General features: G+C 39.4%; 1 protein-coding gene across 1 annotated transcript in view; it reads right to left on the bottom strand.

Annotated features, from left to right (window-relative positions):
* The window catches only part of KIF11 (kinesin family member 11), a 43154-nt gene extending 22130 nt beyond the window's left edge, over positions 1-21024 (bottom strand). Inside the window, exons 1-13 of the mRNA XM_065922921.1 lie at positions 20731-21024; positions 16059-16191; positions 15733-15830; positions 15568-15646; positions 14319-14504; positions 14076-14200; positions 11741-11831; positions 10914-11156; positions 9498-9593; positions 3745-3833; positions 2441-2528; positions 1503-1691; positions 384-591 (exon numbers count right to left, since the gene is read on the bottom strand). Of these exons, the coding sequence (XP_065778993.1) occupies positions 384-591; positions 1503-1691; positions 2441-2528; positions 3745-3833; positions 9498-9593; positions 10914-11156; positions 11741-11831; positions 14076-14200; positions 14319-14504; positions 15568-15646; positions 15733-15830; positions 16059-16191; positions 20731-20807 (1702 nt within the window). The 5' untranslated portion in view covers positions 20808-21024. The remainder of the gene's footprint in view (positions 1-383; positions 592-1502; positions 1692-2440; positions 2529-3744; positions 3834-9497; positions 9594-10913; positions 11157-11740; positions 11832-14075; positions 14201-14318; positions 14505-15567; positions 15647-15732; positions 15831-16058; positions 16192-20730) is intronic.
* Positions 21025-26560: the final 5536 nt, after the last annotated feature.

The raw sequence follows: 26560 nt of genomic DNA, 5'->3' as shown, positions 1-26560 counted from the left end.
AATAAGAAATGCTTTGAACAAAGATGGTACTGATGAAATTATTTGCAGGGCAGCCAAGGAGTCACAGATGTAGAGAACAGACTTATGGCATGGGTGAGGACAGGAAGGAGAGGGTGAGATGTATGGAGAGTAACATGGAAACATATTACCATATGTAAAAACAGATGCCAATGGAAATTTGCTATATGACTCAGGGAACTCAAACAGGGGCTCTGCAACAACCTAGAGGGGTGGAATGGGGAGGGAGATGGGAGGGAGTTTCAAGAGGAAGGGGACATATGTTATACCTATGGCTCATTCATGTTGATGTTTGGCAGAAACCAACAAAATTCTGTAAAGCGATTATCCTTCAATTAAAAAAAGAGAGAAATGTTTGTACTTACCAAACAAGGTCTTGTGAACTTCTAGCATGGCCTTTTGTTTTGTGCTGCCATCCTTAATTAATTCTTCCATATTATTAAACAGACTATTCAAATTTTTGCCAAAAACATCTTGAGCTTCTGCGTTATGCTGATCAACTGCCTTCTTACGATCCAGTTTAGAATGGAGACCAAATACATCTTTTGTAGTTTCTTCAACTGTGTTAAGCAACTATATATGATTTTTAAAAATAAGTGTTGATAAGATGGATATGACAAAAGCAATCTAATGAAAATATCTGTGCTTCATTAAAGACTTCTAAAAAGAACCAGTAAATTTTATATATAGTTTTAGAAGAAATTCTTAAGTTCATGCCAATGTTTATTTCTCCTCTGCTAGCCATCTAGACAAGGAACAATGAGTTTGCCAATCAATTTTAATAATTATGCTCCCTCACAAATTTTTCCCCAATATGTGTTACTAAGGCAGGAGACCCTGGTTCAATTCCTGGGTCAGGAAGATCTGCTGGAGAAGGGATAAGTTACCCACTCCAGTATTATTGGGCTTCCCTTGTGGCTCAGTTGGTAAAGAATCTGCCTCCCATGTGGGAGACCTGAGTTTGATTCCTGGGTTGGGAAGATCCCCTGGAGAAGGAAAAGGCTACCCACTCCAGTATTCCAGCCTGGAGAATTCCATGGACTATACAGTCCATGGGGTAGCAAAGAGTCGGATACGATCTAGTGATTTTGACTTTCATGTGTTACTAATTTCCAAAGGATACACTTAATAAAAAGTAAGTACTTTCAACATCGTCCATCATTAGAAGATACTAAATTCTTGACGACTAATTAGTCTCAACCATGACCACAGGTAAAGCAGTACGACACTATTATTCTAAACATCCACAAAGTATATTAAAGTCAGGTTTTATTTTCAAAACTAAGAATAGACTTCTCTTAAATAAGCATATCCACTGAAGAAAATCTAGATGAAATAGTAAAATAATGTCTCTTAAATGGACAGAAGTATCATTTGGAGTGAATAAATAGAATTTCACAATTTCTTAGCTTATGCTAAGAAAGTTACTTCTACCCATTCTTTAACTTCTTTAACGCGACTACAAATAAAAACAAAAGACAAACCCTGCTGGCAGCATCATGAAGTCTCTCCTCAGTACTTTCCAAAGCCGAGGTGATATATTCTTCTTCAACAAGCTGTAATTTAGTTTCCTGCAAATGTCTTTGAGTGGTTTCAAGTTCCTGTGTCTTACTTTGCAGGTTAGATTTGCACTGGTTAAGTTCATTTTTACTATCCATAAACAATTCTGTAACCTACATATAACACATGAAACATTTTTGTTTTAGAATTTAAAAATGCCGAACTGGTCATTGACACACCTGGCTAGCTCATAATACTAAAAGAACCAAACAAACTATTTCCACATAAAAGTTGTAACAAGTTACCAGGTAGGTTAGAACATTTCATATGGTAACTGGTTTCTTCCTATAACTACTACTACTACTGGTGGCCCAGTAGTTAGGACTCTGCATGTCCAGTGCTATGGGCACAGGTTTGATCCCTGGTCAGGGAATTAAGATTCCACAAATCATGGGGCACAGCCAACCAAATAAAAACAAGTAACAGGTCTAATGAAATGGTGTTAAGTCTTCAGATTCCTTTCAACACTGCCAGTGTGAGGGTGGCACTGAAGGGTCAGGTCTTTCAGCCTTATCTATTTAACATCTGGTTTCTTCCAACATCTGCCTTTTGTTATCTGATAAACATATTGATGAAAATGTCTCAGAATTTACTATACAGCTTTAATATTAAATTATACAATTCAGCTAATTTCTTAAAATGCTGCATTAGTATGTGTCAAATAGAATAACTTCTTCAAAAAAGATTCACTTCTTCATTATCATTAATGATAATTAAAAAAAAAAAAAACTGTGACAACTTAATTTTAGTTTAGAGGTCAGCAAGAAAAAAAAACTTAAAAAACATCAGGTCCCTCACATTCTGAAATTGCCTTTTAACATTTGCTTTTTACATGACAGTTAACACAGTTTTGAATGCTTACCCTAGTTAGCTCTTCCTCAACAGCAGCAATTTTTTCAACCAGTTCTACAATTTGTTCCTCTTGAACAGTTAGTTTTCCACTCATAGCTCTAAAATAAAATTTAAAAGGATTTTAACAGTGAATATTGTTTCCTAATGCCTATAAAATTTACTCTAACACAACTGAGGCAGTTATATATCATCTCTACTATTTATCACTATCATGATAATGATGCCTAAGTATCAATAAGCAATAGATACAAAGTGCAAAAAACAAGTGTATTCTTTGTCTTAGGTTTATAAACAGACTATTTTTCTTATTTTCTCCATTTTGAAACTGAGAATCCCTACCGATTACAGGGGAAAAAAACATGTATGTATATAAAATTTGAGAAGCTACCAAGGTGGCAGAGGACTATAACCCACATAAAGCAGAGGTAGGGGATACAACTAGGTGTCTATAATCAGGAATATGCAGAATAATAAACAGGCAGAATCCTAAAGAGGCTTGTGGTATGAAAGCATCAGGTGTCACAGGAGGAAGGGGTAAGATAAGGGGCTAAAACCTGGAAAACTGAAGTATGTATATATACAGAGCAATTAAACCTCCTGCCCCTAGCACACAGACCCTAATACACACCGCAACACACATACCACTATCACACCACCACAAAAGTCCTCATGAGATAAACGATTCTTCCCTAGAGCACAGCTTCTCAGCTTTAGCACTACTAACATTTTGCACCAGATAATTCTGGTCTGCTTTAATGAGTCTCTCTGATTTCTTGAGATTAGCAAGTGTCAGAAGTGAGTGCTGTCATTTACATTCTTGTAGTTCCTTCATAACTACCAACCATTTTCTATTCCACATTGTGCTTAAATGACAAAGAATTTTAAGAATGTAGATTTCCTCAAACTATTTGCTAGAGATATTGATTAAAGGAAAAGATAAAGTTGAGGTGGTATAAGAAGAAAGTTCATTCTAACAGTCTTTTGATAACTGTATCAGTTTTTAATTCGAAATAGCTCTTCAAAGTAGATGAGATATTTGAAATGCGTTCCTATATTAAATGTATAAGAAGGATGTAACATTGTTATTAAATGAATGATACAGTTTAGATAAATAATTTTTAATTGAAGTATAAATGACTTACAATATTACATTAGTTTTGGGTGTACAACATAGTGATTTGTTGTACATTACAAAATGATCACCACAGTAAGTCTAGTTATCAACTGTCACCACACAAAGATAGTACAATACTACTGACTATACTTCCTATGCTGTACATTCTTAGAAATTAATTTCCATAACCAAGGGTTTACCTAAAATTTTCTTCAGAAATGTACACTCCATTTTTTTCACGAGCTGCAGCAAGGTCCCGTTTCAGACGCTCTATCTCTTCTGTATATTCCTATGCAAGAAGAATGTTGTGTCAGTTTAGCACTTCACTTTTTTTTCATTCAGTTTGGGGAAGATTTATAATAAATAAAACAAACTTAGCCCTCTTATCTTTTTTAAAGCATAAAAATGTGTGATTAAAAAGTCACAACCTTACTTTTCATTCAATATTAATATGGTTAAGAGTAAAATCAGTAGCTTTCATTCATTATAAAAATACAGGCTTCTGTAGAAAAAAACAACCCCCGGTAGCCAGGTTGGTCTCCAAATCTCAGCGCACACGAAAAGGAACCAGGGTTTCTTAGGGAAGTGTCTGACTCCAGGATTGGGGCAAGAAACATTCAAGATGAACCTGGAACATCTTGTAAAACAAAGTAGGAAGGAAGCAAAGGAAGCTTAGGCCAACGAAAAAGACTCAAGAACCCACTGAAAATGTGCCCAATGGCCAGAGAAGGAACAATTTGAACATCAGTGAGGTTATTAACTACAATTGTTAGCACAAATATTCTAAATCCATGAGTCAAGAAAGCTGGGAAACCAACCCATTGTTCTCAAAACTGTCAAAGGAAATGAATCAAGCATTTGTCCTGTCTTTCCTATAAGAACTACAGCCTTGGGGAGCTGAGGGAATGTTCCTCTTTACAGAGTTAGTCCAGCAGTCAACTAAAGAAGAAGAATTCGAAAATTATTATTTTGCAACCCTTAAAGAACTAGTGGATCAGATCATTTGAATATAATCAGCCATGAACTTCCAGATGTTCAAGCTGGTTTTAGAAAAGGCAGAGGAACCAGAGATCAAATTGCCAACATCCACTGGATCATCAAAAAAGCAAGAGAGTTCCAGAAAAACATCTATTTCTGCTTTATTGACTATGCCAAAAGCCTTTGACTGTATGGATAACAATAAACTGGAAAATTCTGAAAGAGATGGGAATACCAGACCACCTGACCTGCCTCTTGAGAAACCTGTATACAGGTCAGGAAGCAACAGTTAGAACTGGACATGGAACAACAGACTGGTTCCAAATAGGAAAAGGAGTACGTCAAGGCTGTATCTTGTCACCCTGCTTATTTAACTTATATGCAGAGTACATCATCCAAAATGCTGGGCAGCAAGAAGCACAAGCTGGAATCAAGATTGCTGGGAGAAATATTGACAATCTCGGATATGCAGATGACACCACCCTTAAGGCAGAAAGCAAGGAGGAACTAAAGAGCTTCTTGTTGAAGGTGAAAGAGGAGAATGAAAAAACTGGCAAAAACCTCAATATTCAGAAAACTAAGATCATGGCATCCAGTCCCATCACTTCACGGCAAATAGATAGGGAAACAGTGGAAACAGTGACAGACTTTATTTTTCTGGGCTCCAAAATCACTTTGGATGGTGATTGCATCCATGAAATTAAAAGACGCTTACTCCTTGGAAGGAAAGTTATGACCAACCTAGACAGCATATTAAAAAGCAGAGACAAACCCCACTGCACACCAGCCGGGTCCTGAAGGAGGACAAGGAGAGGTGGGAGGACGTCAAGGAGGAGATGACCAGTGCCTTGGCCACGATGCGGGTCGACTACGAGCAGATCAAGATAAAAAAGATTGAAGATGCGTCCAACCCTCTGCTTCTGAAGAGGCGGAAGAAAGCGCGGGCCCTGGAGGCCGCGGCCCTCGCGCACTGAGCCAGGCCTGCCGCTCCACTGGAGGACAAGCAATAACTCTCAACCCGGATGGATTTTTTAAACAGAGAGACCCAGAGCCGCCTCCTCCCGCTTCCCCTCCTCCGCCGCCGCGTGGGGCCGGGACCTCTTCAGAGGCAGCGTTCTGCCTTCGGTTTTGGCCACCTGCCTGAGAGGGGGCGCCCGGGAGGCTGCGGCCCGGGGAGAGGGAGCACCATGCTCTCGACCCTGTGCTCATTTGGCAGTTTTATCAGTAATTTGACTTAGAATTTTTACGAACCTTCTTTTATCGTTCTTGCCCTCACTCCCGCCCGTGTCCCCCAATCCCCGTCCTGTCTGGAGACTGCAAGGGTTTGGGGTGTGTCCCAGGGTGTCCGTGGAACCCTCCCGAGGGGCGTCCCTGCGTGGACCTCCTGGTACCCTGACTTCCCCACTACGGCCCGGGTCCCCATTGGCTGAGGCCTGCCAGGAGCTGCAGACCGTGGGGGCCGGGCCCGGAGGCTCTGCTGAGCCCTCGGATGTCCCCGGTGTGCCAGGCGGATAGGAGTGAGTGAGTGTGTGTGTGTGTGTGTGTGTGTGCGCGCGTGTGTGCGTGTGCGCGCGCCCGGATCAGTGCCTGTGCGCGAGTGGCCCCTGATGTGCTCGGAACCGTCCCCACCCCCCCACCCCCGGGCCCATCCTGCTCGCGCTGGGCCTGCCCAAGTGCCTGGGAGCCTGTCCGGGCCCTGTGCCAGGCCGCCCCCGCCGCCTGTGTGGGCCGCTCGGGGCGCAGGCGAGGGCGCGCCGACCACTGGCGCAGCGCCAGGAAGGAGCCCTGCTCGGAACCCTCCGCCCGTTCGTGCCGGTCCTAGGCCTCCGCCGAGGCACCTAGCTACCCCTCTGCGCCCCCTTCCCGCCGTCCTCAACCTGCTGGTGTGTGTGCTCGCTCTCACGTCTGCAGCCATTTTGCAGCAGGCCCGCCCTCAGCCCATGTTGGTGAGCTTGCGTTTAGAGTGCCTCCCGGGCTCCGGGGCGTCGGTCCGCAGCCCCCTGGGGGCGAGGGCGGCACCGCAGTGGCCTCTGCAAGTGTCCGTGGCGCGGCCCAGCGAGCGGGTGGGGGAGGCTTCGCACCAAAGATGTCCCGACTCTGCCCCTCTCCCACCAGCCGCTCTCCCGCCCCCTGCCCCAAACAACTCAGCGACGTGTCCAGGCCAGTGTGGGGTGGGGAGGCACCGTGTTAACCGGAGAGCTGTGGGGAGGGCCCCGGGGCAGGGGGCAGTGATGCTCCAGCTCTCATCTCCCTCGGGCGGGGCTGGGGTGCCCGGGGCCTTCTCGGGGTGCGAGGGCAGGGCGCCGATGCCCGCAGCGCCTCCCCGCCTCTGACGGCGCCCAGCTCTCAGACTGTTGTAAACTCTTGTCGTTTTGTATGAGCAAAATTGTCTTTACTAAACAGATTTAATAGTTGAAAAAAAAAAAAAAAAAAAGCAGAGACATTACTTTGCCAACAAAGGTTCATCTAGTCAAGGCTATGGTTTTTCCAATAGTCATGTATGGATATGAGAGTTGGACTATAAAGAAAGCTGAGCGCCGAAGAATTTATGCTTTTGAACTGTGGTGTTGGAGAAGACTCTTGAGAGTCCCTTGGACTGTAAGGATATCCAACTAGTCCATCCTAAAGGAGATCAGGCCTGGGTGTTCATTGGAGGAACTGATGGTTGAAGCTTAAACTCCAATTCTTTGGCCACTGATGTGGAGAGCTGATTCATTTGAAAAGACCCTGATGATGGGAAAGATTGAGGGCAGGAGGAGAAGGGACAACAGAGGATGAGATGGTTGGATGCCATCACCTACACAATGGACAAGGGTTTGGGTAGACTCTGGAGTTGGTGATGGACAGGAGGCCTGGAGTGCTGCAGTTCATGGGATTGCATAGAGTCGGACACGACTGAGCGACTGAACTGAACTGAATCCCTTACCAAAAAAAGGGAAAGAACCAGATATTATGTGCTTCCAAGTGGGAGAATATACCACCACTTATGAAGTATTTTGGCCAAAAATATATAAATAAGATAAAACCTGACTCTATCAAGCCTCAAAATCCAACTACTAATTTATGGCAAACCTTATTTGGATCCTAAAAGTAAATATTGAATCAACTGGAATTTTAAACAATGACTGAATATTTTATCATAATAAATTATTGCTAAATATTTTTAGATCTAATAATAGCAACAGAGTTCAAAAATTCAAGTGTCTAAAATAAAATGAATGCTTATAAAAGAGCATGGCCTTTAAAAATTAATGAATATAAAAATCACTGTAGTTTTTCTCAAATCCTGATAATTTTGACACCTTTTATCAAGAGAAGTTTGCTCATATAAGCTTCCTTTTAAACAGTCTGATTCCAAAAGTTATTATAAAGCTACAGTAATTAAAACTGTGGTATTAGTGAGGGACAGATATAAATCAATGCAACAGAATAGAAAGCCCAGCCATTTTGGAAAACAACTTGGCAGTTCCTTAAAAAAAAAATAAAGAAAACTAACATTCAATTACCATACAACACAACAATTATACTCTTTGGCAATTATCTTAGAAAAATGAATATTTACATGTACACAAATTACTATAAACAAATATGATCAAAGCAGTTTTACCTTCAATTGTGAAAAACTGAAATCGGCCCACATGTCTTTCACAGGTGAAGCTGACAACGCACTGTGGGGCATACACGTGCCGTGCTGTGCTATGCTTAGTCGCTCAGCTGCATCTGACTCCTTGCTACCCCATGGACTGCAGCTCACCAGGCTCCTCTGTGCTTGGGGATTCTCCAGGCAAGAACACTGGAGTAGGTTGCCATGCCCTCCTACAGGGCATCTTCCCAACGTAGGTATCAAACCCAGGTCTCCCGCATTTCAGGTGAATTCTTTAGTCTGAGACACCAGGGAAGCCCAAGAATACTGGAGTAGGTAGCCTATCCCTTTTCCAAGGGGTGTTCCTGACCCAGGAATTGAACTGGGGTCTCTTGCATTGTAGGCAGGTGGTATATGTACCATGGAATATTCCTCAGCATTAAAAAGTAAAGATCTATTGATATGCACCACTCAGGTTAACCTCCAGGGAATTATGCTGAGTAATAAAAGCAATCCCCAAAGTTTATATACCATATGATTCCATTCAATAACACTCCTAAAGTGACAAAGGTTTAGAAATAGAGGACAGATCATTGGATAGCAAAGATCAGGGATGGGAGGTCAGAGTGGGAAGGAAGTGATTATAAAAGGGCAAGGAGGAATCCTTGCTGTGATGGGACTGTTCAGTATCTTGACTGTGGTAGTGGCTCCATGAACCTACACATGACAAAATTGCATAGAACTAACTAAACACACACACATGAGTATCAGGAAAATTGAGGAATAAGACCAATGAATTGCTATTAACAGTGTCCCTACAGTGATTTTACTATATAGTTTAATGTACAAAAGATCTCTCTGTATTACTTCTTTCAATTGCACGTGAATCTATAGTTGTCTCAATAGAAACAACAAAAAAAACTCTACCAATAAAAGGAAAAGACAAGTCAGACTGGGAGGAAATATTTACAAATTATTTCATAAAGGATCGTATCTAGAAAATAAGAACAACCCTTTACAACTTTATAAAAAGACACACCAATTAAAAACTGGCAAAGGATTTAAATAGACATTTCACAAATGAAGATATACATGTGGATAATAAGCATGTGAAAAGATGCTGAATATCACTATTCATTAAGGAAATGCTAATTAAAACTGCACTGAAGTGCCATTATACGCTTAAATTTTACTGACTGGATACAGCTTGTAAGATCATCTATTAGTATTAGAAAAAGTATTTTAACATACAGCGTATTTAGTTCAAACCATTAAATGAAAAGCCTTATCAAAGGTAATTTAATAAATTTTTAAAAACAATGATCTATTTCAGTTCCTCATTTTCACATTTGCCAAACAAATTTATATTATTCCACAAAAATTCACAATTACCTTAATCAGAGCTTTCTTGGTGAGTTTCTGGTTAACCTCGGGCTTATTGAGTATGTTCTTTGCCCTATGAGCATATTCCAATGTACTCAGAGTTTCCTGTGATGAAAAGAAAAGGCCAATTACTGAAGATATGAGAATAATGTAGTTCTGTTACCTAAAATGTACTATACAATAACATAATAATTTTTGGTTATATCTAATATAAACATTTACCCACTAATACTACTATAACCAACCTTTAAAAACAAGGAATGCTCTTAAAGCATTATAGTCCAATTAAGTAAATAAATAAGACAGAGGACTGTTTAAAACATCCTTACTTTTTACTCTTCTTTCAGAGTCTTTAACTTTAATTTAATCTAATAATTTTTTGCTTTAGTCTTAAGCTCTATTAAAGAAAAAAAACCTCAATGAATTTCATCAACTGATGAATAAACAAAATGTCCTATATCCATATCATTCACCCACAAAAAGGAACGAGTTCTGATACCTGCTGCAACGTGGATGAACATTGAAAACATTATGGTAAGTGAAAGAAGCCAGTCACAAAAGAACACTTATTGTGTGATTCCATTTATATAAAATATTCAGAATAGGCAAAGGTATAAATTAAAGAAAGTAGATTAATAGTGACCTAGGGCTGGAAATGGAAACTGATGGGGAGTGACTGCTAATAGGTTACAGAGTTTCTTTCTAGCATAAAAATGTTTAGATTTTGGTGACAGTTGCATAGCTCAATGAATATAGTAAAATCACCTAATTATATACTTTCAGTGGATGAATTTTACAGTATATAAATCATTTCTCAACAAAAATAGTTTTTAAAATGAAAAAGGCGTTAAGAGACTTTATAAAAGCTTTTTAAATTCCATTTAAAGATAATCCAGTAAAATTAAAGTAGACCTTAAAATCTTTGTTGTTTCTCTTGGTTTTCCCACCTGTACCCCTACATCCAGCCTCATCTTTAGTGATCTCTAAGCAGCCTCTAAAGCACTAATATTCACTTAACCCACTTCTAAGGCCTCAATTAAACCATCCACTGCTAATGATCACAGCAACTACCTTTGAAGACTGGGAAAATACAACTAAGTAACTAGTTTTATTTATTTTTTTTAAGTAACTAGTTTTTTAAGATTGAAAACTACCAGGAAGGAGAAAGACAATTTTTCAGTGGTGTTCTCCTCTGTGTGTCCACCACATACAATGTCCAGATTATTTTTACTGTAGTATAAAATGAATGAAGTCAATTAGTGAACTCTAAAAATATTATACATGATAGTTACGGAATTCTCTGGCAGTCTAGTGTTTAGGACTCCAAATTTTCAATGCTGAGGGCCCAGGTTCAATCCCTTGTTGAAAACTAAGATCCCACAAGCCATGCAGCACACCCAAAAAAAGTGATAGTTAAGACCTTACCTCCAGATTGAGAGATGCAGGAGAAACTGTTGCAATGATAGATGTTCTTGTACGTCCCCCAAGAGAGTCCTGGAGGATTCTAGTCAGTTTAGATTCTCGATAAGGGACATGAGGTGTTCTTTCTACAAGAGCAGTAATAACCCTTCCCAGAGTCAACAGGGACTGATTGATATTTCCAGCTTCCCGAGCTCTCTTGTCAACTGCTCCAGAACGGCCAATGTTCTCACTGCCTGCAAGATCAACCTTGAATTTTAAAAATAAAAATAAGTCCTCAGTCTATGGATTTGGAATAGAAGACTTTCATTCTCATATTGTACAAAAAGATATTAAATAGCCAGTAAAATAATTTTCTATAAATCACAACCCACTACAAAACCAATAATCCAGTGACTACAAAAGTACTGTTTCTAAATACACAATTTTCAAACTTCTCTATGAGATGATAAACAAGAAACAGTGGAATAGAACTGTCATTTGACCCAGCAATCCCACTTCTGGGTATGTATGCAAAGAAAATGAAATCACAAAAAAAAAAGAAAATGAAATCACTCTCTCAAAGAAATATCTGCACTCCCACGTTGACTGCACTGTTAATGATAAACAAGGTATGGAAACAGCTTAAGTACCCACTGATGAAAGAATAAAGATGTGACATGATGTGCATGCACACGCACACACACACACTCGAATATTATTCAGCCATGAGAAAGAATATCCTGCTACGCTATACATTTTAAATACATAATTTTATTTGTCAATTATACCTCAATAAAACTACAAAAAAAAAACCTGAAAGAATGAACAGTGGCGTTACAGTTGATGCTTACCAAGTTCAACTTTCCAATTTTAACAAGCTCCTCTCCATCAATTGTAGTTTCTTTCATATGTATTGTAACAGAGAAAACTGAGTGGGATCGACTAGAAAACAAGACCAAGTTGCCCAATCATAATAATGCAAAACATTGTTTTCTTTCTGTAACATAATGAAAACTGCAAAGAAAGATCTAAATCCACCAAGGTAGAGAAAGATAGTATGAGACAGGATATCAGTAAGATTTGGGAAGACAGTGGATAGATAGAATGATGCTAGGTTTTGGCTTTCTTGCTCCTGCTGCCTGCACAGAAGAACCCAATGATAAGCTAGCTGAAAACAGCTTAGATGACCTATAATCCTCAGGCAACTCCGAAAGCTGGATGTGGAACAGTGTTTGAACAGCTGCCTGGTGTGTCAGAAGAGCTGGCCTGCAATCCGTCTATTTATAAGAACCACTTGAAATACATCATTACCTTAAACTCAAACAGCATCAGGCAAGCCACCAGATCACTCTCCCTCAGTGTCAACTGTCCTAAAAGTACATTGCTCTGCCTTGAGAAGGTCACCAGAGACAGGTAGGTCCTTCCTCTGAACAGCACAAATAGTAAATTGCAGTGTTCACTGAAACACCACAAGTAATAACTGTTAGACTGCAAGGTTTTCCAAAGTCCTTCTTATGCTTTATACTGACACTCAACTTTTATCTTAGTGATACAAAAAAAACCAATACAGACAACCAAAGACAGCATTCCTTTCTCTATCAGTATCTGATAAAGAATATTCTGTTTGTTAATGTCATTGATGGTTGGAATATGGTAATTTCTAATTTTCTCATTTGTACTTTTCATGTGACTTGGAAAGTTTCATAAGTATTTTTACAAAATAATTTAAGTTATTTTAAATAACAGAAAAGGGGAGGGACACAGGGAAAAATATAAACTATAGATTTGAATTATAAAATGTATCTCATGTTTTCCTACCATTATTTGCCCATTTCTAATTTAAGATAATAGAATTAATGCTATTAAGAGTAAAAGTAAACTCTGATTTTGGAAAACTGAATCACATTTCTTTTATCACATACATTGATAAGAACATATCTTCAGTCCAGTGTTCAGTGAAAATTAGGAAATTTTAAATTATTTAAATTTACAGAACAATGGGAATTTTATATTTCAGAGAAGAGTATTTAGAAAAAGAAATTTTCTTAAATTCATTCCTCTGAAGTCTAAATCAAGTTAAGTTATAAAGCAAACATTTAATTCAAATGGAAACTTCATTCTATGATTTGCTTATAACTCCATTTTTAATGGAAAGCTATTATAGGAAATTTAATTTAAATTATAAAATCACCCCTAATTCCATGATACTGATTACTTTCATGTTATGCTATTTTTCTTCTTTCTTTAAACGCACACATATTTATATAGAGCTACAATTATAATTGCTATAGCATATTGTAGAAATGTCCAACTATAAGAGAGCAAGACCTCAAAGTCATTTTGCAGTTCAGGGAAAATGACATTCAGGTAAGTTTAACTACGTGAAGTAACATATTTAGTTAACTGTAGAACTGAAACTAAGCACAAATATCTAACTCCCAATCTACAGCTCTTTCAATTACATTCTGATATTTCCTTCAAAGATGAGCAAAAAAGAAAGTCACCTCTGATTTAGTAAAGTGCATTTATAGAATCTGGGATTCATGTTATAAGGGATACTATCAAATATGCGTCTTTCTCCCCTTGAAAGCCTGTATTAGTGATCATGTGTATTCTATTAGTGATCATGTGTCTTCCTACATTAAAATGAAGCCATTTGCGAAGAAAAGTCATGTTGTACAACCTAAATATATAAAATTTTGTCATTTATACCTCAATTAAACTGGGGGAAAAAAAACAGGCCATTTGGTTTTCTTCTAATCTTTACTCAAATAAGGGATTTTCAAACTGTATTCTAAGTATCCTTAGGGGCTCCAGAAAAGTACTCAGGGCAAACCTCCTGAAGGCTGAGGAGGTAAGCCCCTGAGTATCCCACTGCCAAATCAACTACCCCAGTCACATTTTAATGAGGGCTCCCATGTGTAATTTCATTTGGGAAAAGAAATCTTCTACTTAAAAATCTTAATAATCCTGCTCAAGTTCAACTTGTCTTTGTCCTCCTTTCAACATTCTCCCAATATTGGTGCTCTCCTTATAAACCTCAAGCCAACTACTAAGGCAAACAATCCAGCACACAATCTAGATGTGTGACTCACATACCTTGACACGCCCCAATTTGATTTCCCAAGTTTGGATATTCTTCTTGAAAACAAAATGGAGCGGTGGGGGAAACAAGGGCTTTCTTACCTAGAGTAGGCGTTCATCAAAGTTGCTGCGGTTGTCCTTTTTGCTGCCCCCTTCTCCAAAATCTGATAGACTTCATCCTTGTTGTGTACTGTAATTTCTTCTAAACCTTTGATTATCACTCCCCTCTGACCAAGTATCAGAAGAGCATCCATTAAATTGGTTAAAAAGAAAAATATATATATATTTCTCAAAATATCACACATTAACATTCGGAGACATTTCATTGTCAAAGACTCAAGGTACCTTGTTCCGGGGATCATCAAACATCTGCAGTCTCTCAGAAACATCAGAAGACGGATTAAGGAGATCAAAGAGCTCTTCATTATAGATTTCCAATAGCGACACTTTCACTGAAAATTCAGTACCATTATCACTAAGTTTCTCAAAAATTTGATGAAGAGTACGTGGAATTATACCAGCCAAAGGATCCTGAAATGATAATATTAATAAAGACTTAAAGAATACCATTTACTGCAATAGTTAAAACACATATATAACAAGGGCCTCTTTTATAGTATATTTAAACATAAATATGTCAAAACAGGTTTAAAAAAAAATTAAAAAACCTAATGTTAGAGAAGCCAAATCATTTACAAGCCATTTACAACAATCTGTTCAATAGCAATTATTCTTCCTTACACCTTCCACAAATCTGTCATTCCAGTCAGCTACTTCATACCTGAGCATTATACAGAAACCAAGTTCCTTATAAAGCCAAGTTCAATAATCCTCTCCAGCTTTTCTCATGAGAACATAGTATCATTCTTTTAATCAGAAAAGTGGCTCATCTAACAGTATATTTCCTAATTCCGACATAAAACAAAGTTGTTTCTCAAATGTCTAAATATCCTTAATAAAAATTATGACTCTAAATTTTGTGCTTTAAGCCTATTCCATATTTTCTATGATTACAATTCCATAACACTATTACCCATGCATAAAGTAAGTTAATGCCCCAACCACTAGAAGAAAGGATCTACCTAAATGTTGGTAATTTGGAAAATATTAGTCATTAAACTCATTTAGTTTTGGACACATTTCTTTGTGAAATGTACTATGTGCTTCCTATAATCTTCAGCAATACAGTGATCTTAATTTCACACTCAAAGTCATCATTTATAAAGTACCATATTGCTTCCATGGTTGTGCTAACTTTATAAGACTCACTCCCTCACTGCAGAGCCTTCCTCTTCAAGTCCTACTCACATTCCACTTTTCCACAATAGTCTGCTCCACCTTTCTGTCCCAAAGGGACCCTTCTCTCATCACATAACTATACCATATGTATTGTTCCTCTCTCTCCCAGTAAGACTTTATATTTCTTAAACAGAAGCCATTACATATACTTTAATATCATTACACTAGTAGTTTTTCCTAAATTCATATTTGACATGGTACTCTGATCTATTTCAGACAGAGGCGTCCAACCAAGTTTTATTCAGGTGCACTTGAGCCACTTTAGAGACAGAAGTTTGATATAGACAATAAATACCTCCTCCCAAGTATACTCTTCATTAGGGGACCTTTCACCTTCCATCGTAAAGGTTTTTCCAGTGCCGGTTTGGCCATATCTGTCAAAATTAACAGAAATGTTAAACGAAAAAACTGATTACATGCATCTAAAACTTTTCATCAATTTGAAAAGTGTTTCACTCACGCAAAAATAGTGCAATTATAGCCCATAATAACTTCATCCAGAATTGGACAAACAACACTTCGGTAAACGTCAATTTGTTTAGTATTTGCTCCAAAAACCTAGCCAAAAAACAAAAAAGGCATTTCTTAAAAACAAAAACACACTTCAAAATTACCTTAATAATTGTTTCTAACATATTAACTTATCCAGCCCACTAGAAACCATTTGACAACTCAAAGGGTCGACTGAAATTTCTAACTACACCAGAACCTACAGAAAATATACATACTAGGATAATTTTACATTGGTGGATAAGAAGAAGTAGCAGCACTTTAGGAAGTAAGTACCATGTCAAAAGTGTATGTTTTCCTTGAGCTTTTGTCCGCCAGTCCTCCAGTTCGAACACTAACTTCCTTCCGCACATGATCACATTCTACTACCGAATGGGCATTAGCCTTTCGCTCTGCCAAATTAAATGGTCTGTAAAATGAAACACACAAGGTTATTCAAGAACTCTTTTTTTTTTAAACTTTTTATTTTGTATTGGGGTATATATAACCAATTAAAACTGTTGTTATAGTTCCAGGTGAACAGCTAAGGGACTCAGCCATACATATAAATGTATCCATTCTCCACCAAACTCCTCTCCTATCCAGGCTGCCACTTAACATTAAGCAGAGTTCCATGTTCTTGTGGTTATCCATTTTAAATACAGCAGAGTGTCCATGTCAATCCCCAATTCCCTAACTATCCCTTCTCCCCAGCAACCATAAGTTCGTTCTCTAAGTCTGTGAGTCTGTTTCGTAAGTAAGTTCACTTAAGAATTAAGAACTCTCAGTTATCAGGTTACTGATGACATTTTTGTTACTATCTCAGACAAGAACAATGGGAAATTTTAACCACGCTGTTGGTGACAGATATTAAATGGGGCCTAAATGACACTGCTACAGCAAACAGCAGAATTTTAAGGGTTTCAATTGCTAGAAATAAAATTAGTTTAAAAAGTTTTGAAAGATATGTACAATTCTGACAGTTTCTTGGAGCAGATGCTAAAAGAATTAATTTGCAAAAAAAGGTGAAACTTATTTTTCAGAATCCTATTTCCACTTTTCCTAGAATCCGGCCAAGTTAGGTTATGATGTATTAGAAAGAACATGCCAAATTTGCATCCAAAATACTAACCTGCCAAAGGGTAACTGGCACAAAATAAGAAATACATTAAAATAATGACTAACACATAGAGCGCTTACTACGTGCCAGGTATTCACTGTTCCAAGGATTTCACATGTGTTAATTCAGTTTGTCCTCAAGACACTGAGGTCTAGTGGGGAACATAAAACAAGTGATTATAAGAGAGATGATGTTTAGTAAGGGGAAGTAAAAGGTGCTGTAGGAACATACAGCAGAAACTTAAAGGGGCCTTGATTAGGACGGAGCAGGATAGAGGTTGCGTGATGGGAAAGACTCCATGTGAAGTAAAATAAGATAAAAGTCTCCTTAGGCATTTCAGTAGAATGAGGACTCCTCAGCCAGTCTGCCCGGGCAATGGAGCCCTTTGTGCCTGTCTCCTCATTTGAAAATTAAAAGGTTGGTAATAGTACCAACCTCAAAATGTAGGGAAACAAGTCCTTTACTGTTTCCCCAGTGTCTACTACTCTGCTTAGCAGACACTCAAATATTAATATCTGTTATACTACACTGCTTAATAAATGTCATCCTTAGGGGAACAAAAAGGAAAGTTAAAAAGAACCACAGTCCACAGAGTAGCATCCATAAGATACTGACATACTTAACACAAATTTGAGCCAAAGGGATAGGTATTCTTGCCCTGAGTTCACTTTGCCCATTCATTATCACATACTGTGACAGTTAATGCCAAATAGGAATTAATCTTTCCCCTCATCACTAGACTAACCAAACTGCTATTTATGTTAAGAAGGATACCTCAATGTCCTCTGGCATGCCCCACCCTGACGTTTGAAGACCACATTTGTGATTCTGAGAAATTTAACTCAGTAATTTCCAAGTGATATCTTGTCATGCTGTCATTTGTTAAATGTACTGAAACCTAACAATGCACCGAAGTCACAGTAGACAGAATTGCTCTCCTGTGGTTAAAGCTTTTCCAATTGGTCTAATCTCTTGTCTGGATGTGTGATTAAGTTACCAAATGAATACCATTCAAGCTGTTTAGGCAAAGTAGTAGACATTCCCACAAATCACACATTCCTAAAAGTTATCAAAGCTCCCACAAAGGAGCTTTAAGGATTGTTTATATTGCAATAAAGAGTACTGCCAATCAACTATCTTCCTATCCAGACTTCTTTAATTAGAAATTGCAAGGTTGCTGCTGATGACACTAGCAAAACCATCAATTGTAGTTGGCCTTCCCTGGTGGTCCAGACAGTAAAGAATCTGCCTGCAATGCAGAAGACCCAGGTTCAATTTCTGGGTGGGAAAGATACCCTGAAGAAGGGAATGGCTACTCACTTGAGTATTCTTGTCTGGAGATTTCCATGAAGAGAGGAGCCTAGCAGGCTACAGTCTATGCAGCGCAAAGAGTCATACACAACTAAGCGACTAACACTAAGGCTTTCACCACAGTCATATTAAAATTCAAACAACCAAAATGGTAAAGAAAGACTGGGGTTTAAAAAAAAGTCCTGTCCACTAAATTCATTCATTCACTCCATAAATATTCATATAGCTACTGTACAAGTAAAGAACATCAGAAAGATTCTACTCATTGTAATCAAAAAATGAAGTCATCTCTTAAAACTTTGCTGATTTCTTAGGTTATCGTAAAGATTGCATTCATTGTAATCAAAAACTGAAGTCATCCCTCTTAAAATTTTGCTGATCTCTTGGTGGTTTAGTTACTAAGTCGTGTCCAACTCTTGTGACCCTACAGACTATAGTCTGCCAGACTCCTCTGTCCATGAGATTCTCCAGGCAAGAATACTGGACTGTGTTGCCATTTCCTTCTCCAGAGGCTCTTCTGGACCCAGGGATGAAACCCAGGTCTCCTGCATTGTAGGCAGATTCTTTACCAACTGAGCTACGAGGGAAGCCCTCAGGCTGATCTCTTAGGTTATAACAAACTCTTGCCATTAAAAGTTTAAAACTGGGGGGGAAAAAAAATAAAACTGGGGGGAAAAAAAATCAGAGATTATGTGACAGAAACCACATGTAATCTGAAAAGTCTAAAATATTTACTATCTGGGTCCTTTGAGAAAAGATTTGATAACCCTCAAAGGCATAAGTTGTTTATTTAGTAAAGTTTAAGGACACACTGGGCTTCCCAGGTGGCACAGTGGTGAAGAATCCACCTGCCAAGGCAGGAGATGGCAGAGACACAGGTTCAACCTCTGGATCAGGAAGATCCCCTGAAGAAGGAAACGGCAACCCACTCCAGTATTCTAGCCTGGGAAATCCCATGAACAGAGGAGCCTGGTGGGCCACAGACAATGGGCTCACAAAGATTCGGACACAATTAAGCGCACACACACACATCCCACCACCACACAAGAACAGAAATCTTTGCAGTAGGAGGGCTATTTGAAAAAGAAAATGCTAACCTGAAAAGAAAAACATCTCTTTATACCGAAATTATTGTAAACATTGGACACTACCTAAGCACTTTTCATTACTGATAAAGTAAAAGAAATCTCTTTTAAATTAAGGCTTTAAATGTATGGAGGTAATAAACATGAAATTCAGGATAATGTTCAACTCCTGAGGTAGAGGAAAGGGATGCGGAGGGATACAGTGGGATTCTAGCTGTAATGATTCTTCTGTTTCTAAACAAGACATGCTTGTTATATTGTTCTTTGTAATTTTTTATAGGACTGACCTATTTTTTAACTGACAATAAAAATGAAATTAAAGAAAATAAAGCCACATAGAAAAGGTAATACTGCCTGACTTAATTAAATGATCAAAATAATATAGAAATTTGTCTTTGAATATGGGCTGGTTTTTTTAATCAAGTTTTTTTAAACAAGTAACTATTAACAGAGGCCCCACAGTGCAACTGGTAATTGGCTAGACTTCGGGTTACCACCAAGTGTCTTCTCAGGCATCTACTTTAGAGTTAGCTATTACCTGTGATATATACAACTCAAGCCACCAAAGCTGTGTAAGAAATAACCTAAGAAAGTTTGTTAATACACTTTTAAAATAACCTTTTAATTTTAGAATACGTTTGGATTTACAGAAAAGTTTCTGAGAGTTGGTAGAGTTTTTAATATCACAGCAACAAAAATAGACACAAAATCCACACATATACCAGCAAACTGTGTAGGGAGTCTATAAGGCCAAATCAATCAAATATTTGGTTAAGCAATAGATAGTACAAGTATGTTCTCCCTCTTCTAGCACATTTTAAAGCTGGGAAATGATGCGGAAACTAATCAGGAGAGAGTGAACACCTTCACCCACCCACTGGAAAATATAACACAACTTTAGTTGTCTCCTTGACTTTTTAAAACAAACTCATTCTACAACTTAAATTTTAAAAACAAAGATGTTTATTTGTTTACTAAGGATTAAGAAAATATTGCTTCTAGAACAAAGTGAAGAGGTAAATGATTACTTTTTTAGAGATAATGGAGAGGATGGCAATAACAACTTCAGTGCTAAAACGTCTGTTTAGTAGGTGTGCAGTCGTTTCCAAACTGATCAACTGCAAGGAGTGGCATACATAATGACACCTAAATCTTGTCGACAGTATTTTTTTAAAAAAACACATTTCACTAAAAAACAGCGACGAATTTCTCCTCAATAGCAGTTTAAACAATAAACTCAGACACAAATATCCTTTCTTCTGAAAAAAACAAAATACTAATTTACTCCTCACGGTAACCTGGTGTCATTTTCTCGAACAGAACGCAGGAAACTTAAGAAACAAGGAGGTCTGGTTCCTTCAAAAAATTGCAAACAAAATCCCTCTCCTAGGACCGCGCAAGAAGGAGCCCGGCAGCAAAGTCCAGGGCTCGGAACCCTGCAAGCTCGCCCTACCTGCATCTCACCACCACCTGGATGTTCTTCCCCTTTTCATCTTTCTTCTTCGTAGACGAATTCGGCTGAGACGCCATGACTGTCCCCTAAGAAGGCCGGGTCACGGACTCGGGCGCGGTGGGGCGTGGAGCGGCTCGGCGGCTGGCGCGGACCTGGGTGCCCTCCACCCCTGCCGGGTGCTGGCGTGCCCGCGGGAACCGCTATCCACCAGAAACCGTGACTGGCCGCGGCGTCTGCCCCGCACTAGCCCGAGCCTTCGAATGACAAACCTAATCTCCGCCCGAAACCCAGGAAACTGAGCAACGACTCGGCGCCTCAATTTGAAAAAGGAGCCGACTAGCCGGGCCAATGAGAGCGCTGGCGCGCAAAGCACCATGGGACGCGGTGTCGTCACCAGACCTCGCCCCCAGGGCGTGGTCCGCGGGAAAGTAAATAGCTGGTTCGGCGGTGCACTCGGAACGTGTAGTCTAGTGTGAGACTCCCTGTGAGTAGTGTCACACTTTGACGTGGTCTTGCTCAAGTTACAGAAGGTCTCTAGGCCAGAGTTTCCTCATCTGCAGAATGGGACTGATAGCAACTGTCTCACTGGTGAGAGTAAATAGTTTAGACTAGAACGATCATGTAAGCGCTCGGGAAACCTAGCCGTTCTTGTAAATGATAATAGAGAAATGTAAGATAGTGCTGTGGAAGCACAGAAAAGAGGTCCAAAGCAAGCCCCTTTCTCGGAGGAAGCGTCCAGAATCGTCTTGAAGAACAATTAGGAAATGTTAAGGCTAAAAAAGACACTGAATGTTACTTTAGGACTATGAATTTTTCCTTTGATTGATGAGAACTCGTCCTCGCTAAATGATTCCAAGCAAGAAAGCAAGGTCAGATTTGCGTTTTCCGACCACGGTCCTGCAGCAGCTGTTGCAGGCTCAACCTACGTCGCGCAGCATCCCGCAGGCATCTGAAGGAGGTTGCGCAAACGCCCAGGTCCGTCAGCCTACAACTCCCGGCAGGCAACGCTACCGGGCTCCTCTCGCCCTCGGTGACCGCGGGATTCCGTAGGAGAACTCTGGGCGTTTTGTCAGTGTTTACGGTTACTCGACCAGATTAGATGTGGGTTGCAGACCCAGGAAATAAAGAATCATGAGCCTGTGCTATACTCGGCTCTGGGAACTTCGCTTTGGGTCCATCCTTAGCCCACAGGAACCTAGATATATTTCTAGTTTCCTAAGTGATGATGTGATGATGGCCAGATGGGGTGGAAATTTAGCAGGCCTCCTTAAGTGTTCCTCTGCTTATTAACCTACCTTCTTCCTCCAAGGAATCGACACATTTACAGCTTAGATGAATGGTCATCTCATCCTGCATAGCCAGTTGTCTACTGATATCTCCTCTCAGATGGCTCACCAACATCTAAATGAACCTATCCAAAATGGAACTCTTCACCCTAAGCCCCTTACCTCCACCCTGATCTTTATGGTTTAGACAGGTGGTTCTAATCAGACCTTTGATTCCTTTGTTCTTGTCCAATGCAGACCTGTTGGTTTTATCACTTGTGCCTACCACTCTAGTCCAAGTCTCTTTTATCTCTACCCTGAATGACTGTCCTTAAAAACCTTCTTAACAGGTTTCCCTACTTCTGTTCTTTTCCATTCCCATCTCTTTTGCTTAGCAAAGGGAAGGCACTTTTTAAGAACAGAACAGACCATGCTCTTTGTGTACTTTTTAACCTTACATTAGCTTTTCATTGTACTTGAGATAAAATCCAAACTTCTAACCATGTCCTGTACGGCCCTTGTCAAGAAAGGGGAAATTTTAGGATAGGTGAACTATTTGGAGTTCTTATTGCTGGACTAATGATGAAATTGACAAAATACAGGGTAACAGGAGAAAAAAACATAAATTTTAATTGGAACAGAGGGAGATCTCATAGAAATGGGACCTAGGAAGTGGCAAAGCAGGCAGCTTATAATTTTAGACAAAGAAACTATAAATTTGTGAAAAATTGACAAGACAAACTTACTTTTGGGTGATCAATTAGTGAAGAATCTAAACAGTTTAGGTTTGGGGTAGCAAATTAAAAGTAACAAGATTTGTTTAACTAGGCTTCTTGCCTGAATTCCCTGTCTCTGGCCAGGGGAGGTCCTTTTACCTCCAGATGTGGGGAGTGCACCTTTCCTGTGAGAGATTATTTCCTACTTCTAGGGGTACAGAGACTCAAAGAATCCCTCTAGCATTGGCCATTTATTAAGTAACGTTAATTCCAAATTATCAAAATAACATTAAGGGACTGTCTCCTGAGAAATCTGTATGCAGGTCAAGAAGCAGCAGTTAGAACCGGACATGGAACAGAGTGGTTCCAAACTGGGAAAGGAGTACGTCATGGCTGTATGTTGTCACCCTGCTTATTTAACTTATATGCAGAGTACATCATGCGAAATGCCAGGTTGGATGAAGCATGAGCTGGAATCAAGATTGCCAGGAGAAATATCAATAACCTCAGATACGCAAATGACACCACCCTTATGGCAGAAAGCAAAGAAGAACTAAAGAGCCTCTTAATGAAAGTGAAAGAGGAGAGTGAAAAAGTTGGCTTAAAACTCAACATTCAAAAAACTAAAATCATGGCATTGGTCCCATCACTTCATGGCAAATAGATGGGGAAACAATGGAAATAGTGACAGACTTTATTTTTGGGGGGGCCTCCAAAATCGCTGCAGATGGTGACCGTAGCCATGATATCAAAAGACGCTTGCTCCTTGGAAGAAAAGCTATGACCAAGCTAGACAGCATATTAAAAAGCAAAGACATTACTTTGCCAAACAAGGTCCGTTTAGTCAAAACTATGATTTTTCTAGTAGTCATATATGGATGTGAGAGTTGGACTATAAAGAAAGCTGAGCATAAAGAATTGATGCTTTTGAACTGTGGTGTTGTAGAAGACTCTTGAGAGTCCCTTGGACTGCAAGGAGACCAAACCAGTCAATCGCAAAGGAAATCAGTCCTGAATATTCACTGGAAGCACTGATGCCAAAGCTAAACTCCAATACTTTGGCCACCTGATGCAAAGAAATGGCTCATTGGAAAAGACCCTGATGCTGGGAAAGATTGATGGCAGGAGAAGAAGGGAACAACAGAGGATGAGATGATTGGATGGCATCAGTCACTCAATGGATATGAGTTTGAGTCAGCTCTGGGAGATGGTGAAGAACAGGGAAGCCTGGTGTGCTGCAGTCCATGGGGTCACAAAGAGCCGGACACGACTGAGCGACTGGACTGAACTGAACTTGGTGGTACAGTGGTTAAGAATCTGCCTGCCAATGCAGGGGACACAAGTTCAATCCCTGGTCCAGGAAGATTCCGCATGCCTCAGAGCAAATAAGTCTGTAGACCATAACTACTGAAGCCCATGTGCCTAGAGCCTATGCTCCACAATAAGAGAAACCATCTCAATGAGAAGCCCACACACTAGAGAGTAGCCCTCGCTCCAGGAAACTAGAGGAAGCCTGCACCCTGCACACACCTGTGTGTGTGCATGTGCCTCCTAAGTTGCTCCAGTCATGTCTGACTCTTTGCGATCCTAAGGACTATAGCCTGCCAGCTTCCTCTGTCCATGGGATTCTCCAGGCAAGAATACTGGAGTGGGTTGCCCTGCCCTCCTTCAGGGGACCTTCTCAACCCACAGATGGAACCCAAGTCTCATGCCGCCTGTATTGACAGGCAGGTTCGTTACACTAGCGCCACCTGGGAAGCCCAACAAAGACTCAGTGCAACCCCCAAAATTAATTGATTGATTAAAAATATGGCACCGAGGTACATTTTGGGGCAGCCTACCATGGGCCCCAACACTCTCATGATCTCACCTTGGCCTGCACAAACAGCTCCAGCCATTACCGTATTCCAGAGTTTCTAAGTTCTTTCCTGCAACCATACCTTTGTATTTGTATATCTATACAGCCAGACCTGTACCATCTCCCTACAGCCGTCTAGTTTGGCTCCTTGGATGCCTTACCCATTCTTATCTTTCAAATCTCAGTTCAACTTTCTCTTTAAAAAGGCCTTTCTTGACTATCCTATCTAAATATATAAACATTTCTCCTATAATTTTCTATCTCAAGACCCTCTTTATTTCCTTCATAACTCTTTCTATAATCTATAATTACATTACAGTATATTGTCTATCTACTTTTCTAGAGTGTAAGTTCTGTGATTGTTTTGTTCAATATTGTTTTCCCAGTATCTTGAACGGAGCCTTACACAAAGTAGTCACTAAATAAATGAGTTGTGTGCATGTGTGCTAAGCTGCTTCAGTCATGTCCGACTCCATGTGACCCTATGGACTGTAGCCCACCAGGCTCCTCTGTCCAATGGATACCTGAAGGAAATTGCCTAACTTCTCCCAACTTTGGTTTCCTTATCTGCAAAATGGAGATAATAATGATTACTATTACTGTAAGAATTAAAATAATAATATACATAAAGTACCTGGCACATGATAAGCCAAAAACAAAAAAAAAATGTCTTCTCCTTTTCTTTCTCATTGGTAAACATCTAAACAACACTTAGGGATTTCCTTGGTGGTCCAATGGTTGGGACTGTGCATTTTTACTGCTGGGGCCTGGTTAGATACCTGGTCCCGGAACTAGATTTCCACACGCTGGCCTCCATGGCCAAAAACAAAAACAGTGTTTACACTAGCAATCGTTTGAGTTGACGCAGGAAATTCAAGAGTCTCCATTTGGTAGTAGTTATAGCTGACATTTATCTAGGGTTCTCTTGCGTCAGACTATGAAATCCTTTGTGTGCACCATCTTATTTAATCTTCAGGACAACTTTTTGAAGCAGAAACTAGTATTTCACTATTTTATGAAAAAGAAGCCAAGTTAGCATATTTTCTATAGTCTACATCTAATAGGTAACAGAGAAGGACTTCAGAATTCTTTCTGAGCCCAAATCCCAGATTGTTAACTGCTATCTTCCTCACTAATTTACCTCGCTTTTTCATGTGGTCAGTGTGGTTAGTATGCCTGCACCCCATTTTCACCATACGCTTATTGAGTTGCTTGTTATGAGCCAGACATTGTAGAAATAGGTTGAATTGTAGTTCCTGCCCTCAAGACTAAACCTAATGGAGATGGCTGGGGTCTTATGGACATTTGTGAGAGTTTTGTTACACTAGGCAGGTTATTTTACACTATCTCTGTAGAGCTCAACCTACTCAAACTAATCAATGCCTCTCTCTTGAAAATTTGCTCATGTTTAGAAATTATTTTTAATACTCTAAGAATAGTTAACGTAAATTCTACCAATGCAATATCATTGGCCTTGTGCGTGTCCTGGTATTTTCTCTTTCAAGAGCCTGTATATTTCCTGTAAAAATTATTTTTAATTGAATTTTATTTCTCTGAAAGTAAAACATGGACATTATTTTAAAAGTTAAATACGTTCTAAAAGACTTATAACAACAACAACAAAAAAGCTATTTTCCTGCTTTATCTCACCCCAGTCGCTCCAGACCTCCATGTCAGAAATAACTACTTTCAACTTAACTACTTTTCTAGCATTTACACATATTTCATTTCTGTAAAGAATTTGTATATACTATGACCTTTTGATTAATCAATTTTCAACTTTATTTATTGACTTCCTCTTAACAAAAGATAGAATCTTACCATCCCCTCTGCTTTCCCTTTGTCATACACTCAATATTACAATTTTTCTTAAATCAAAGACCTGTATTTAGGTTATATGCCTATTCATAGCTGAACATTCCAATCTAGTGAGATTATGTTTCCTTTGCTTTTTGCCTATCCTAAAGTTTAATTGTCGCCCAATTTTGTTT

This window comes from Muntiacus reevesi, chromosome 2 (genome assembly GCF_963930625.1).
Source record: "Muntiacus reevesi chromosome 2, mMunRee1.1, whole genome shotgun sequence".
In the NCBI taxonomy this organism is placed as follows: Eukaryota; Metazoa; Chordata; class Mammalia; order Artiodactyla; family Cervidae; genus Muntiacus; species Muntiacus reevesi.
This window is presented reverse-complemented; position numbering and strand designations above follow the sequence as displayed.